This window comes from Fusarium vanettenii, assembly GCF_000151355.1.
Source record: "Fusarium vanettenii 77-13-4 chromosome 13 genomic scaffold NECHAsca_47_chr13_1_0, whole genome shotgun sequence".
Lineage (NCBI taxonomy): Eukaryota > Fungi > Ascomycota > Sordariomycetes > Hypocreales > Nectriaceae > Fusarium > Fusarium vanettenii.
Window position 1 is genome coordinate 151,356 of NW_003315841.1, and position 15,043 is coordinate 166,398.

A 15,043-nucleotide genomic window follows, 5' to 3' on the forward strand; every position below is an offset into this window, starting at 1 on the left:
ATCTCTGCGGGGCTATGAGGTCCATGGCCTGATTGCCCACATCCCCGTAAACGATATTTTGGCGTCGTTAGCTCAAGCACTAACCAGGATCTGCAGAGGTAAAACCTTATCTAGTCGGGTGAACCGGGGGACTAATCACCTATCAGCCGAGTGTCTCACCCCGGGCTAAACTCATGCCGTCGGCTCGGGGGTTACTGTCTCCCGGGCTCGACGGTCGACAGGCGACGAGGTTACATAGTATAGAGAAGGGTCACCTGCCCGTTGGAAAAGTCCAAAAGATTCGTGTGCTTCGGGCACGTTGATCAGCATCTTCGTTCGCTTCCGCCAGCGAATCCTTCTAGACTCCACCAATACTTCGAATCCAAAACAATGTCATCACTTCAAGGAAATCAGAATGGCACGGAAAAGTCAGCCCAAAAGGAAGTCAACTCAAACCACTCTATCTTTTCTGAACTTGTCAAGGTACTGGTCTATGTTACCTTGCTTCGCGAGATTTCCATGGCTGAAGAAGATGAACTTCAGCGCTACTGGCGATATTTGCTGACAGTTTTCACTTCTAGTTTCTCTCGACAGTCAAGGGAGATCTTGCCAACATCACTGCTCCGCCTTTCTTCCTCGCCCCCGCCTCCGTCGTTGAGAACCCTCGATGTTGGGCTGAGAGACCCAAAGTGTTCTGCGCCCCGTCCTTCGAGCCGAATCCTGAGATCCGAAGCCTATTGGTGCTACAGTTATTCCTTGTCGGCCTACGAACCCAACTGTATATCGCCGGATCTCCTGGCGTCAGCATCAAGAAACCTCTCAACGCTTTCTTGGGTGAACTTTTCCTTTCTTCGTGGACTGACGGCAACTGCACAACTCGACTAGTGTCAGAGCAAGTCAGTCATCATCCTCCGATTACCGCCATACACATAGTAGACAAAGACCATGGTATCCGAGCTGATGGATATGCCCGAGTCGAGATGACCTTTAATGGGACGGTAAACATTCGACAGATTGGGCATACCATATTACACGTTTCTCGGTTTAGTGAGGATTATATCCTACCGCTGCCGGATGTCCAAGTTCGAGGGTTACTATCAGCCTGCTTCTACCCCGAGATTGTTGGTCGCTATCGCATTGTCTCGAGCAGTGGATATGTATCCGAGATTAAGTTCTCAGGGGCTGGCCTGGTGCGTGGAAAGAAAAACAATTTTGAGGCCTTTATATATCACAAAAGTGATCCAACAAGACGCATCTATGCCCTATCAGGAGTTTGGAGTGAAGGATGGGTGACAAAAGATGGGCGAACTGGTCAAGTGCTAAAGACTTACACAGTGGACGCCCCAGAGAATGAGCCAACTGCCATGCAAATTGAGCCAATAGAGGACCAAGATCCTTGGGAGTCTCGTCGGGCGTGGAGAGATGTCATCGAGAACCTGAAACATGGAAACATTCGAGCAGCTGCCACTGCCAAGCATGTTCTGGAGGAAGCGCAAAGACATATGCGTAAAGAAGAAGCGGCTCGGGGTGAGAATTGGATTCCGTTATTTTTTAGGAGCCTCCGTGGAGACTCTCATCAGGTCTTTCATCGTTTGACCAAGGGTTTGGAGTGGAATCTTGCGGATGCCCAGACCAAGGGGGTTTGGAAAATCGATGATCAGCTTCTAGATGAGATCCAAAAGCCCTATCATGGGAGGGACACACCATGGTCACCATGATAGTTGCTGTGCATCCTTTAGAACTGATGGCATACGAGACACCACCTCTCACTTCGTCTACTTACTAATTACTCGGCCGTGATCAAGCATGCTGTCTATAGAAGTATGCGTTCTCCAGCCTACTTACAAAGACTGCTCCATTAAGGGTCCATAGGGCCACTTCCATTTGTCAAGACTTTAACATTTGGTATGACTGGCCTGACTTGAGCTACCAAAAGGCTTCGTTTCTTAGCAAGAATAATCACTTCGTTCACAGCCACCGGCTGACGCAAGAGAATCGTATGCAGGGGATAGCACATTCATCACGGGTATTGGGTCTAGATTAACATGATACCAAGATGGGGTGCTGCTACCGCCCTTTGCATAGAACTGCAATACGCTAATCACGCCCTGCAAGTGAGCTTCAAGCTTTATGAAAACATACGAGACACAAGCGACACCGTGAGGAAGACGTGATAAGCAAATGGGAGCTGTTGGTGTGCAGGGTGCGACTGACTCCAAAGCCCTGTAACTTGGTCTCTTGTTCACCGGCCTTATTTTCAGCATTGCAATCAAATGTTCCCGAGCAAGGAACCTCGGATATTCAGTGCAGGGCATACGTAAACGACCATCTCAATCTTTTCGTTTTGCGTCACCTTCATGGGCAAGGTTTGACTGGGTTCGGCCGCCGGGTGGGCTGTGCTGGTGACCCCTGTTAGTCTCTATAATCTCGGTGCGAGTACGCGCACCGAGAATATCAAAGACACCAGTTATCATCGGACGAAGAGTTTGACCGATCGGTGCAATTATTTGACTTCATCGGACCATGACTGAAATGCAGCAGTCGCTGCTGTAGTTGAACACAATTTGACAGGGGGTATTAGTACATAGTGTGCCATTTCTATTAATGCCTTTACGGGCGGCAGATTTATTAGATATTACAGACAGGACTAGGTAAGCTTGCTTGCTAGAGACTAATGGTTGATTAGAACAGAACGACACAAGAGCTCGCCATCCACTAATCACTTGACGATGTTGGCCTTATACATGCTCCTCCTTGTACTTGTGCTCCCACTTTGGGTTTTCATGACCGAACGTTTCAAGCCGTCACGTATCAAAAGACACGGTGTTCCTATCAGGTTTGTTTTCGCCGCTTCAGAATATGAGTGCTCCTGATGTTTACATCGACTGCCAACAGACGATCTCCCGGAGCATTGCCACTCCTAGGCAATGGATTGGTTTTTCTCCGCCCACGGCAGAAGCTGTTTGGTTGGTTCACTGAGTATTAGCACTCTAGTTTCCGTTTCTTAGTTCATACTTCTGACACAATTACCAGGTGTATCCAAAAATATGGCCAAGAAACTCTGGGCATTGTGATCCCAATTCTTCCACCGGGTGTGATTATAGCGAACCCGGTAAACTTGGATTTCATTTTCAAGCATGAGGAATTGTTCAAAAAAGGTCAATTCTTTCGCAGTCGACTTCAGGACCTTTTCGGCTATGGCATCGTCAACGTTGATGGAGACCTCTGGAGACGGCAACGCGCAGCGGGGACACATTTCTTCAATGGAGCAACGATGAGAACCCTTAAAGAAATTGAGCTTCCGAGAGCTTTACAGCAGGCTATGAGTCAACTGGATCAGCATGCAAATATCGGGACAGCTGTCGACCTCGAGGCCGTGCTCCACGAGCTTACTACTCAGCTCATAGGCAGGCTAGCCTACGGGGTCGAGATGCATGCACACGACAAGTTTACAAAGGCGTTTGACCATGCTTCATTTGAGATTGCAAAGCGTTTTCAGAACCCTTTGTGGAGATTGACCGAGCTGATTACCGGCGGGAAACTCACCGAGTCTGTACGGGTGATCAAACGATATGGCCAAGAGTTGGTGGCTCAAGCTGTTGCCCGGCGAAATGGCAAATATGACGAGAGAGATCTTGAGGAGCGCAACGCGGCACCCAGCTTGATTGACGCCTTGTTTGATTCTCTCGGTAGGCAAGAACTTGTAGCTGATTCGGCCCTCAACTATCTCTCCGCGGGAAAAGACACCACCGCCCAAGCCTTGACATGGACATTTTATCTTCTCATACTGCACCAAGGAGTGGCGGAGAAGATCTCTCGCCTTGTTAACAGCACTGAAAGCTGGAGTACGCAAGACAGTAGCTGCCAGAGTCCGAGGATACAACAGAATCTCAGTTCAGAGACGACTCACTTTATCCTCGCCGTTTTCTACGAGTCTTTAAGACTTTACCCACCCATTCCATTCGACATGAAGCAGGCACAAAATTATACTACCCTCCCTGATGGTACATTCATTCCAAAGGATTCTGTCGTCCTTTGGTGTACGTGGGCAATGAACCGTTCAGTCAAGACATGGGGTGAGGATGCGCATATATTTAGGCCTGATCGATGGTTAGAAGGCGGGAGAATCAAACAAAGTAGTACTGGCGACTTTCCTGTTTTCCAAGGGGGTGCGAGACTATGTTTGGGCAAGAAGATGGCCGAGCTGATAGCAGTTCAAGTAATCGTGGCCTTGACACGGTCGTTTACTTTCGAACAGGCCTTTGAAGGGGCAAAGACAAGTCCGACGCACCTGACATTGCCCATGGAAGACGGTTTGCAAGTTTTCATCAAGCACCAATGTTTCGAAAGACAGAGGGAGGGTACTACAGTTTAAAGATGGCCATTATAGTGGTATTAGCTAGCTGACGGTAGACTATAGCAGAACCCTCTGGATTGTGGGCGTACCACCTGGTGGAATACGCGCAATAACCTCTAGGAGCTGATCCCTGATTCTCTCCACCACGGCAGATCCCTCTTGGTGCTCCAAAATAGCTGGCCACTTCTCTTCGTTCTACCTCACCGTGCCGTCACGTCGAAGTAGATATTGCATTAACCAAAGAACACGATGATACGCATAAATGAAGATTCTAAATAGTAACACTGCTAAATGATCCTACGGTCAGCTAACTCATAATTATCCCAACAAGGCATGCCTCTTCCGTCACCTGATCAACCTCAAATAGATGACCGAACAATGTTTTCTCCTGAAACCAGCCCCGGTGCCTTCTCGGTGAACAGTGTTTTCCCTTTCACTGTGCTCACGATAAATCCCGGTACACGGAATCGATTATACTGGCCGGTGCCTTTCTTCTGTCCGAGTGTGACAAACAATTGCGGCATCACAGTTGGTTTCAGGTCTGATACACCTTTCTTGGTGCCGGTGAGCACAGCATCAAGGTTCATGGCCAGGTGTAGTGCCTGTCTTTCGGCATAAATGAGTTGTTTGGGTTCAAGATTGCCGATATCTCCTGCCGCCCATATGTTTTCGAAGCCCGTGACACGTAGACTGCTGTCGAGTTTAAGATTCCCCTTATCGTCCAAGAGTGTAGTTGGCAAGAAGCCGCTGTTCGTTTTCATTCCGAACAAGGGAAGATAGACGTCAGCTTGGAGAACGCTTCCGTCGGACAAGGAAATTGTGAGCTGACTACCGGTTTGCTCAACGTTGGTAACGCGGATCTGTCGTCGGATTTTGACGTTCAACTTCTCGAGCTCGCTTGCCGCCGTCTTCCCGACCTCGGGAAAAAATCCAGGGAGAGGGTCACTGCCTGGGACGATGACGATGATGTTTTTCGTTTGACCATATATGCAGGCCAATTCAGCCGCTGTTTCAATCCCCGTCGGTCCAGCGCCGGCGATGACAATTGTGCCAGCCGTTTCCACTTTCCTCTGCCAGTCGTGTAAGGCATCGAGTGTCTCTTGATAGGTTCCAATGGATGTAAATGGAACACGACTTGGGTAGGAGGACCCGGTCGCCACGACAAGATGTGTGTACTCAAGTTGAAGAGCTTCTTGAGAGGTTTGGACTCGCACGATGCTCTTGTCCGGGATTACGTGTGTAGCAGTGCCCAGGACGAATTCAAAGCTGTCAGCAGGGTACTTTTTGAATCCAGGTTCAATTGATTGGAACAGTTTGTCATCAGCCAATTGACCTGGCACAATGCCTCGTACGACGGCGATGTTCCAGAGATGATGCGTGCTTGGTGAGACCAGGACGACTTTGAGGCCCGGTACTTTGGGTCTCGTGTCCTTGAGCAGCTTGTGGGCAAGGCCGATGCCTGCATAGCCTGCACCAATAATGAGAATCGTTTCCGGCATTATTCGATAGATGACGCTGAGACGGGGTGTCGGCTGAACTGCAGGAGGAGTGTTTGAGGGAGAACATGCAATAGCACCCGGAAGCTTTTAAGTCATGGGGGCAGTTGAGCTATGCCCCCTTGTCCTGATAAACTAGATAGACCAACAATACTAGTTTACACACAGTGGCAGCACTTCAACCCGACGCAATACGCGGAATCGGTGCGAGCTGAGCCCCGAAGTCAAGCGAGGTCCCACTCGGAGGGATTCGGCCCCGAGGTGGAATGCTTATTTCCCCGAATCGGCTTGTTTAAGAGAGAAGAAACATCAGTCGGTGAAAGCACCTGGGTCAAGCAAGCGAACTTTAATATTCGCTTCAACCTTCAGTAAACTCCGGTAGAACATTCCAGCAGACTATTCAGTTTTAGAGCGATAGCTTCTGAAAGAGCAGCTAGATGCGACGAACTACTCTGAGTGGCTAGGGAAGGGTAAGGGTCAGGGTCAGGGTCAAATTCTGTGTTTGTGAAGTGGCCGCAGGCTTGAATAGAATGGTATCTTCACATGATTGAAGGAATTATGAACTTCACAATGTACTTACTTACCCTGCATATGCTAATAACCGTCCGTTATTTTAAAATCGCATATCTGTAGCTGTATCAACTTGCCTGGCTCCAAGCTTCAGGGTTTCAAGTAGAGCGTAGTCCAAGCTGTAAAGCGGACAGGCACAGTAACAAGATCGACAACAAGGTTATATCTGGACGGAATGAATAAATGCACTCAGAGTATTGGCCGGGCCCTTGGAGAGGCATCAGAGAGCAGATGATTCCCGATGATCCAATGTAGAAGCGACAACTTGCTGGCAGCCGTGGCACCGGCAAAGGTGTGTCTGACTTTTGAGGGAAGAAGTGAATTGAGTTGAGTCGGATATGAAGGAGCAAATCCTATTGATTTGAGAGTAATTGAGGCAGCTCGGCCTGGATTCATTGAACTAAACGGCACAGTATGTGAGTGTTGCTAAACGACTTGGGCCAGGGATGAAGCATACATGCCTTGATATGGCGCCTCTTGCAGTCGATACGGCGAAAGCAAGACTTGTCATGAGCGCGGCGGGGATTCATCTTGAGAAGGTTCTGCAACAGTGGTGACGAATGAAGGATTGTCATGATTATGAAGGGTACCATGAAAAGAATGTTCATTGCCAGAGATGACTCGAATTGATAGTCCACAAATGAGGCATCCTTGTAGGGAGGATCACTGTCGTCTGACATTGTTAGGTCCTTCATAGATCAATGAGTCGTTTACTGCGTCGATTGATAGGATTCTCACGTGGCCCGTGACTGCTTCAACCTTGAGATGATTTGCTCTCATGTCCCCAACGTGGTCGATGTTTAACGTCGTGCGCAAGATTCTGAAAAGAAAACAGGATAATAACTTTAGGGCAAGCCGTGCAAGTATGAGGCTCTGTCATGCCTCTTGTCCCATGCGTCAAAAACAAGGTATTGTCCCAACTGCGAAAACCTATTGGCTGGCTGGGCCAGGTCTTCCAAAACCATGTAGACTTTCTTCCTACTTGCCGTTTCCCATTTCCAGTAAAAAGTCTGAGGGTTACTCGTGAGTCTAGATTGCCTACCCCCTTTTATCATTACCTGCACAACATCACAGGTTCTAGGCGACGATTTGACGAATGAAATAAAGACTCATAACCGAGAGCCTGAGGACGACCTCGCATGGATATTACGGGCATTAGCATTAGAGGCTGAGGTAGTAACACTTTATGCCTTGATTAGGTGAACACAATGGCAGTAAGGATAACATCAACACGACACTTGAAAGTCAGAAGCATCCGCTGGTGCCTGGATATAGGTATCATTCATACTAAGATCGCCGCCTATGGAGTACTCGTGGTAAAAAGTCGCCGTGCATGACTTGGACCTGTGCCTGAATGTTAAGCAGATATTGTAATTGTGATAATTGATGTGATCACAATGAAAAGATAGGGAAAGCTTTCACACCTAGACGGGAAAATAGTTCGCCAATAAGCGAGGGCACCGTGATCCGCCGTGGATGTAAAAGCTGCTCTCATCAGGCGAGACTTTAGATTATAGAAGACAGCCCGCTTAAAAAGAGTACTTTTAGCGGCGAATTTGGGGCATTGGCTTCTGAATTGATCCTATCGTACGAATATCCTTGCTCGCCGTTTCTCCCAAGTGGTTAGCCGAGCTCGGAAAGCTTGTAGCTATGACTGTTGAGTCAGTCTCACGGGGACTTAGCTAGTGGGTGTTGCTCTGCGAGTTGCCTGATTTAATTTCTTCTTTCAGACAAACTTGAAGCTAGTGGATTTGTGATGTGAGTCGCCGCTTCCAAGCCGTGAAATCTCCTTGAGCTGACTATAAGAATGCTGGTACTGTCGTCAATAGACTCAACACTCACACCCATTCCCAAGTCCACCAACGCCGGCGAAAACTGGCATGGCCATTGAATCCTCAACAGTAAGTAGGTCTTCGCTATAGTCGCCGCGGAATCTCGGCCTAGTTAGGATGCTTGTAAACTAATCATGCTGAGCTTTCCCAAGCCGTAGCATGACCCCAACAAGCACGAGGCCCGTAGCACATGCAATCGTGTCACATGATTTTGGCTACCCTCTGCTGATTTAATTGATTCATTAAACAGAACGGCAATGTTTTTGCCGCCAGACTCACTCAAACAAAAAAACTCAAAGGAAGTGGGAGCGTTGACCTTGGCTCTATAAATGACCTCTCCTCCGTCCTCGATGCTCAACGATTAAGGTTGCATACTGTAGCTTTCATTCTCGTCCTTGCCGTGGTGACTTGCTTGAGCGCACGGCGTTTTGAGAAAAGGGTTTTTGCTCCACTGTGACCGATCTATGTAGAGAAGATTAATTCTTATTATTATTATTATATATTTGATGATGTCGACTTAGTTCTAAGTATAGAGTTGATTCAGTTTTCCAAAAAAGAGTCATCAATCCGGCATTTCATTCCTTACTACTAGACGAACCCGCAACGCCCGTGACTCTAAGTCCATAACATTTCCAGCTGACACTCAAATCATGGTATCCAGACGAGTATCAACGAAATGTCGAGTTTGATGGGATATCGTGGGGGGGGGTTTATCAATGGTAATTGTCTCTATCTAGCAACAAAGTGACATAATCAATGAGCTATTCAGTGAGCCGAAGTTGATACACCCAGTGCAGTTGCGCTTAATACAGCCATTCCAAAGTCGATAACCACCTATCTAACAACCTGACTCACGACGCCAAAGCTTAAATTGACGGTTATAAGCGTCTCTGAACGCGGTATCACCCAGTGGTCCAAGAGCGGTGCTGATGTCAACCCGGCCGGTACCATCATCCCTGATCCATCGCTGGGGGTTGTTCAAGATGCCCCTCGACTTGTTTGCTTCTTGACAGGATGTCAGTGCTTGTCTGGCTCCGAAATCGGCATTGTACTTACCTCTCACCCAGATGATGCACATCAGATTGATATCAGTCTGGCCGTCGTTCCAGAACTTAATACGGCGGCGGCTCTGGCCAGACTCGTGCCAGACCTTCTCTTCTTCCTGAAAGACGGCACAGCGCTTTTCGAGATGAGGAGAGGCGTCTGCTAGAGTTAGGCATGGTCTAAAAGTACATGTGCATTTTTAATACCTTTGGTAGGCGCGGCAGCAGCCATGAAAGGGGCGGCGGCAAGGAAGATGATAGCCTGGAACTTCATTGCGGCGGAGGATGAATGTGATGTTTGTTGAGTTGGGTTGGTCGCCTTAGGAGGAGTGTGAGGAGTAATGATGAATAGTAGTCAGTCAAGACACTCGGTGGTCCTTTTATACATGATTCTGTCTACTCATCCCTCATCCCAAGCCTTGCCGAGGCGCCTGGTCATGGTTACTGTGGGTGAAGTTCAGAACTGCCCTGCTTTTCTCGAATCCTTCATCCTTTCAGGATCCTTTGCTTAAGTTGATCGTCGACATGAGCCCGGCCATTTCTGTCGATCTCAAGTTTGTGCATTTCTAATGATGAAGAAGGATTGTCGGTCGAGTCTCGGCGGAGGCACAGATCTCGATTAAACCTACATAAGAAGGTGGTATTAATCATGTTTGTTTCCCCACATGCCGTGGTAATTGGCAATAGGTCGTAGGCATTTAGAAATGCGCCATCGTGGATTGTGCCACCTGTCGGAGAACTGAGGCAACGAAGGAATTGAGCCATGAACTTAGCAAGGCCCTTTGGTTAGCTTTAGATGAAACAACCATGGAGCATCCTGCGCAGTGGTCTTTGCTATTGTGTCAACCGTCGACGTCCAAAATTGCCATTTGGTTCACGATTTCTGCAAGCTTCTTCCTGGCCAGGGGCTGTTTCCAGCTTGACTTGCTGTTTCATTGCCAACTACGGGATTTAGTTTCCGCTTCAGCATGAGCAATTAATGGCCGCCTAATGCGGATCATTTCATCAATGCCATGGCGATCCTGAAATGATGCTGATCTCTCGGGATACTAGCAGCCAATTTCGTGATAAATGCTGATTGGCCCAGATCCGAGTAGTGTTCTCAAATTGACAAGGTGACACGCGATCAAAGGAGTAATATGCTTGATTTAAAATCGAATGTGCACCAATCGGAATAACGCTTTCACTACTTAGGATCAGGATTACAACTGAAATCCCCCTGGACTGGGACTATTTTTGATCATTTAGAAAGTGATCAGGATTTGTATGTGCCCTGATGTCATCTTGCCCGTTGTGCCTGTGAGGTGATTGACGGGACCAGAAAGACCTGGCACATGTTGTCTGTATGCAAACTAACGAGCTGCTAGCTCAGTGCTCAACCATCAAGGGCTGGGCTTCTAATATAATAAAGAACTCATTGTCAACACAGAGATGGTAGCATCATAGGGAAATATAAAACATCGGAGGGTGAGATGTCAGATGATAGCTCTATTAACTACCGTGAGAATTCCAGAAACCGTCCTGCTTGGAAAGATCTGTACCAGGCCCTGCACACTCAACTTGGCCTCAGAACCCCCTTCCGGACTTTCAGGCCCTCAGCCTCCGTTCTATTGTCTGGAGCACGCGTAACAGTACTCCCATGACACGACAACATCAGCCGCATCTTCGATACATCGAGCTGATGGGCAGCGCCGAGCACGTGGTCTGCGTGCCCGAGAGCATTTTTGGATCACGTAATCCGATCCAACCGGCACTCCGCACCGTTCACAGACGTAGGTAATCCGGGTAATGCGGCACATCTTGTCCTGAGGCCGCAAGCTTTTCGAATATTATGTTTTTGTATTTGTTCTAAAAGGCGATTTCTGTGGTGAAAGTCGAGCTTTGTGCAATCATTGATAGATGTGATCGCTGTAGTAAGAGGGAAGATCTTTGCGAAAGAGGGGACAGGCAGGCCTTTTATACCCCAGAGATGCTTCCATGACAGTGAATTAACAAACTCTGATTAGACATGAGACTCGTTAGACGGGTGTCAGCTGAATGACATGGAAGAGCTAGAATGACTGACAGTTCGATTGATTCACTACCGAAACAGGTAAATAACACTATATTCTCGCTGGCTATGCTGACCACGTGTATTCGTTAAGATCCCCTGTCAACTGAAGTCTCTGAACATCTGCATCAACCTACCACTAGATGCAACCATGGGATCTTCATCCGTCCGAATGCACGAAAAAAGGGGCTTCATGTCGCGGAATAGCATGTCCGCGTGAAGCCCATTGCTGTTACTAGGACTTTGAGGGACGCCATATTGGTTGCATTTTCACAGCGCTTGATGCTCTCTGAGTCCGTCGTATACTCCGCAATGGCGCGGCTTCGGAGTTCCACCCACATACTCTCGCTGATGCAGGGATAATCACTACCGAGGGTGTGGCTCGAAGCACTCTGCCACCAGTCATGGTTTGGGCAGTGACTTGATTAGGATGATATTGAATGGAACTTTCTTCCTCTGTCTACCACCACACCCTGAGGAAGACTTCTCCGTAACTCGTGGAGTAGACGTTGAAATTTGTAGGCTTGGTAATGGGGATGAGCAGGTCCTTCTTAGTCTAGGAGCTATTATCGGCGTTGGTCGAGGTCGGCTCTGTTATCCCGTGGCTTGACAAGGCTGGCCGAGAAGTCCGAAGCGAGGACTGTGACAAAGGCATCAAGGAAAGTGACCAAATACATCATGGTGGCTGAGAGCGATGTGGTGGTCATGTAGGTAACGGGCTGAAACATAGCTCAAGGAGGCAAAGATTAAAGAGAGATGGTTATTGACAATGTGAGGGCTATGAATGAAATCATGTCCAAGTTGACCACGGAAAGGGTCACGTAGCTTCAGCTTTTTTACAGCCCTATCGTGATGGTGCTCTAGACCTATGCATCCCCTCATCCACCGCTACTTATTTGTCAAGTTCCGCAGAAGGTCAGGTGCCCTGGTTACCCCTCCTTCAACTTCCCTCTTAGAGAGCGAGAGGAGACGTACTTGTCGACCGCTGGAAATGGGGTCACTCCTGGTAACCTGGGCTCAAGTTTCAAGTCACTTTGGGATTCTATAGGACCCACTGGTAGCCGCACCGTGCTCGCTATACTTAGGGTTATGATGAACTAGAAGAAAAGGTCATCCACCTCGCAAGAGAGCCCATTCTCGAAGTTTTGGTCTTGAAGCGTGAGGTCTAGGACTACCCCCTATCTCCTGTCAACTAGTTGATAGTCTTTAGAAGAAAAAGGAGCTGCCTTGGTACTGGGCGAGGGGCCAGGCTGAATGTCGCTCAGGAGAAGTAACTTGGCCACCTCTCCTTCAACTACACCATGTTCAATGACAAGTTTGATCACAGCGTATGCCTAGCCCGCCCCATGTTTCCCAGAGTAGCTCGAGAAGTGCTGGGTATTGCCGTCGTCGGACGCAAACACTAATGAACGTCGGTTGCTCAATCTTAGCGCTCTGGCCCAAAATATACTTCGCTCCTTGACTGGGAGTCATTTCAATACCTTTTGCACCAGCGCTAATGTCGATGGTGAGGAGGTATGCCAACAAAGGCGTTACAAGGCAGTCGGCAGGACAATGATTTGTTGTGAAACGATCAGCCCCAAAGCTCTTGAGGTCGCTAATAATGGAATGGTTAATGTCTCCTCCCGCCTCTAGAATTATATCCAACACTCTCGTAGTTCAGTTTATTGCCATGCGTCTTGCCGCAACCAGCGTCGCTATGGCGTCCCACGATAGCAGGACACGGTCTTGACGTAGAGATCGTTGTGTGGAAGTCGAGGATTAAGAATATTTAAACTTGGCTTCTTTGAGAGCAGTAATCAGACCCAGATAGTATAGCCATCGCTAATGTTAACTTGGGGTACCAATTATTCTTATTGATCAGCGTTGTAGGGCTGGCTCCAAGATCAACCCAGGTTCGACAAGTCTCCAAACTCAAGTTCAGATTTCCTGATGAAAGAAAAGCTTGATCTAATACAGTCTGAATTGCCGGCTATGGTTTCCTGGGCGATGTTGCGGGTATAGATGAAGCAGTTTTATTGAAGAGACATTTTAGCAGCATTATTCGCTGCCGTCCATGAGTCTCCCTTATGCCGCCTCGGGCGCTTGACTCGAGTATAGATTTGAATGCGTCGTAGTAGTGTCTCCGAGCGTCAAGGTGGTGTATTAAAGTATCTCGTCGTGAAATTATTCGCCAAATAGCACTTTACTCAACATACTTTTCCAAAACAATAGCGCAATGATGATGGTACATGACAGCATGCGTAACAACTCAGCGCACATCACACAAAGTCAGAATCCTCCGAGTCGCCGTCAGTCAGACTCTCTGGGTCCCCACTCGCCTCCGCATCAGCTGCCTCGTCAATATTGGACTGCCTCTTGAAATACTGGTACAAGACCTTTGTCTTGAACTCGATCAGATCTCTCTGGTCTTCCTTGAGTGTTATATCCGCAACTTCGTTGTAGTCACATCCATATTTCTGCTTCTTATTCTCGCGCACTCGCTCAAACACAGCCTCACAAGCATCGAGGTCACCAGCCTCGGTAGTCTCGATATAAGCAGCGTCAGGGTGATTTGCAAAATCAGGGGGGCGGAAATGCGCGCTTGCACCGTCCATGTCGTAGCCGCACATCTCAATGTAGAAGAACATGATTTGAGACTGGGCGAGTGGCACAAGAATCTCCTGCCATGTGCCAGATTCGAGATAGACGCCTGTCATGAGGACTCGTTCGAGTGCTGGTGACTGTCGGACGAGTGGAGCCAAGGCGCCGCTGGTTGCTGACAGACTCTGCAGGCTCAAGGACTGGAGCCGTAGAGGAGGGAAAGCAGACTCGTTGAGGACCAGAACGTCGGAGCCTTTGAGAGCTAAGGAGTGGACATTTGGCGCGAGGTGCAGTAGTTGTCGAATGTACTTGTCAAACTCTTCATTTGGCGTTCGATAGCGAAACTCTATGCCCTCGCCATCGTCGGTAGCTCGGCTCGAATGAATTCTCAGGTACTTGAGCGTCTTAAATAGAGCTTTTGTTGAATAACCATCTGTGTCGACATCTTCAAGGAAGCAGCCAAAGTCGTAAGCCAGAGGAAATGAGAGATCTAGTTCATCCAGCTTCTTCAACTGAGCCCTGCACAAGGCCGTGGCTAACGATTCAAAGAGGTTGGCAGTATCCTCCTCCCAACAGCATAGACGCGGCCAGGGTTTCGGATCGAGGCCGAGGTTATACGCCATATCCTCAAGATCGAGCCTGACGACCTTGACGTTGGAGAACCTCGGTAGGGCGGTGTGGATAACGACGGCCAGCTGCGAAAGATATCTCAGAACTTTCTTCCTATTTTGCTTCAACTCTTGTAGGTAGTCTTCAAAGTTCTCTACCGGCCTCGCTTTGATGCATATCTCAAGACGGTGCACAAGTTGGCGAAGTGGAACATTCCTTGACAGTTGTTGAAGCCGCTGTGTGCCAGTACTATAGCTGATTACCACATGCTGGAACAAGATCGGCGTGACTATCCCATGGAATAGACGGTTGACTTGACGTAGAGAGGATAGATTATATCGAAAGTTGCTTCCTTTCAATTCGTATCGACCCAGTGGCGGTTCGTATGCTGCGAAGCGATGCTTCACTATACCATCATGGACAAGCAACGCGATCTAGATTGACTTAGTAGTGACTCAAGTGGGACGGAACAGTTTACTTCTACCTGTCTCAGCAATTCAGGGGGGATTTTAATGAGTGCAGCC

The 15,043-nt window shown here is 48.3% G+C and overlaps 4 protein-coding genes across 4 annotated transcripts; 2 read left to right on the forward strand and 2 right to left on the reverse strand.

Annotated features, from left to right (window-relative positions):
* Positions 1 to 369: 369 nt before the first annotated feature.
* Positions 370 to 1,697, forward strand: NECHADRAFT_97899 (uncharacterized protein; the record flags this gene model as incomplete). The annotated part of the gene is made up of 2 exons (XM_003041335.1): positions 370 to 474; positions 561 to 1,697. 2 exons carry the CDS (start codon positions 370 to 372, stop codon positions 1,695 to 1,697), a joined length of 1,242 nt encoding a protein of 413 aa, XP_003041381.1.
* Positions 1,698 to 2,851: 1,154 nt separating this feature from the next.
* NECHADRAFT_54370 (uncharacterized protein) lies at positions 2,852 to 4,354 on the forward strand (the record flags this gene model as incomplete). Its single annotated transcript, XM_003041336.1, has 2 exons — positions 2,852 to 2,958; positions 3,013 to 4,354. 2 exons carry the CDS (start codon positions 2,852 to 2,854, stop codon positions 4,352 to 4,354), a joined length of 1,449 nt encoding a protein of 482 aa, XP_003041382.1.
* A 341-nt stretch (positions 4,355 to 4,695) lies between these two features.
* On the reverse strand, positions 4,696 to 5,835 carry NECHADRAFT_97901 (uncharacterized protein; the record flags this gene model as incomplete). Its single annotated transcript, XM_003041377.1, has 1 exon — positions 4,696 to 5,835. The coding sequence occupies one exon, from the start codon at positions 5,833 to 5,835 to the stop codon at positions 4,696 to 4,698; it is 1,140 nt and encodes a 379-aa protein (XP_003041423.1).
* Positions 5,836 to 8,595: 2,760 nt separating this feature from the next.
* Positions 8,596 to 9,551, reverse strand: NECHADRAFT_106557 (uncharacterized protein; the record flags this gene model as incomplete). The annotated part of the gene is made up of 4 exons (XM_003041378.1): positions 8,596 to 8,696; positions 9,090 to 9,239; positions 9,291 to 9,440; positions 9,485 to 9,551. 4 exons carry the CDS (start codon positions 9,549 to 9,551, stop codon positions 8,596 to 8,598), a joined length of 468 nt encoding a protein of 155 aa, XP_003041424.1.
* Positions 9,552 to 15,043: the final 5,492 nt, after the last annotated feature.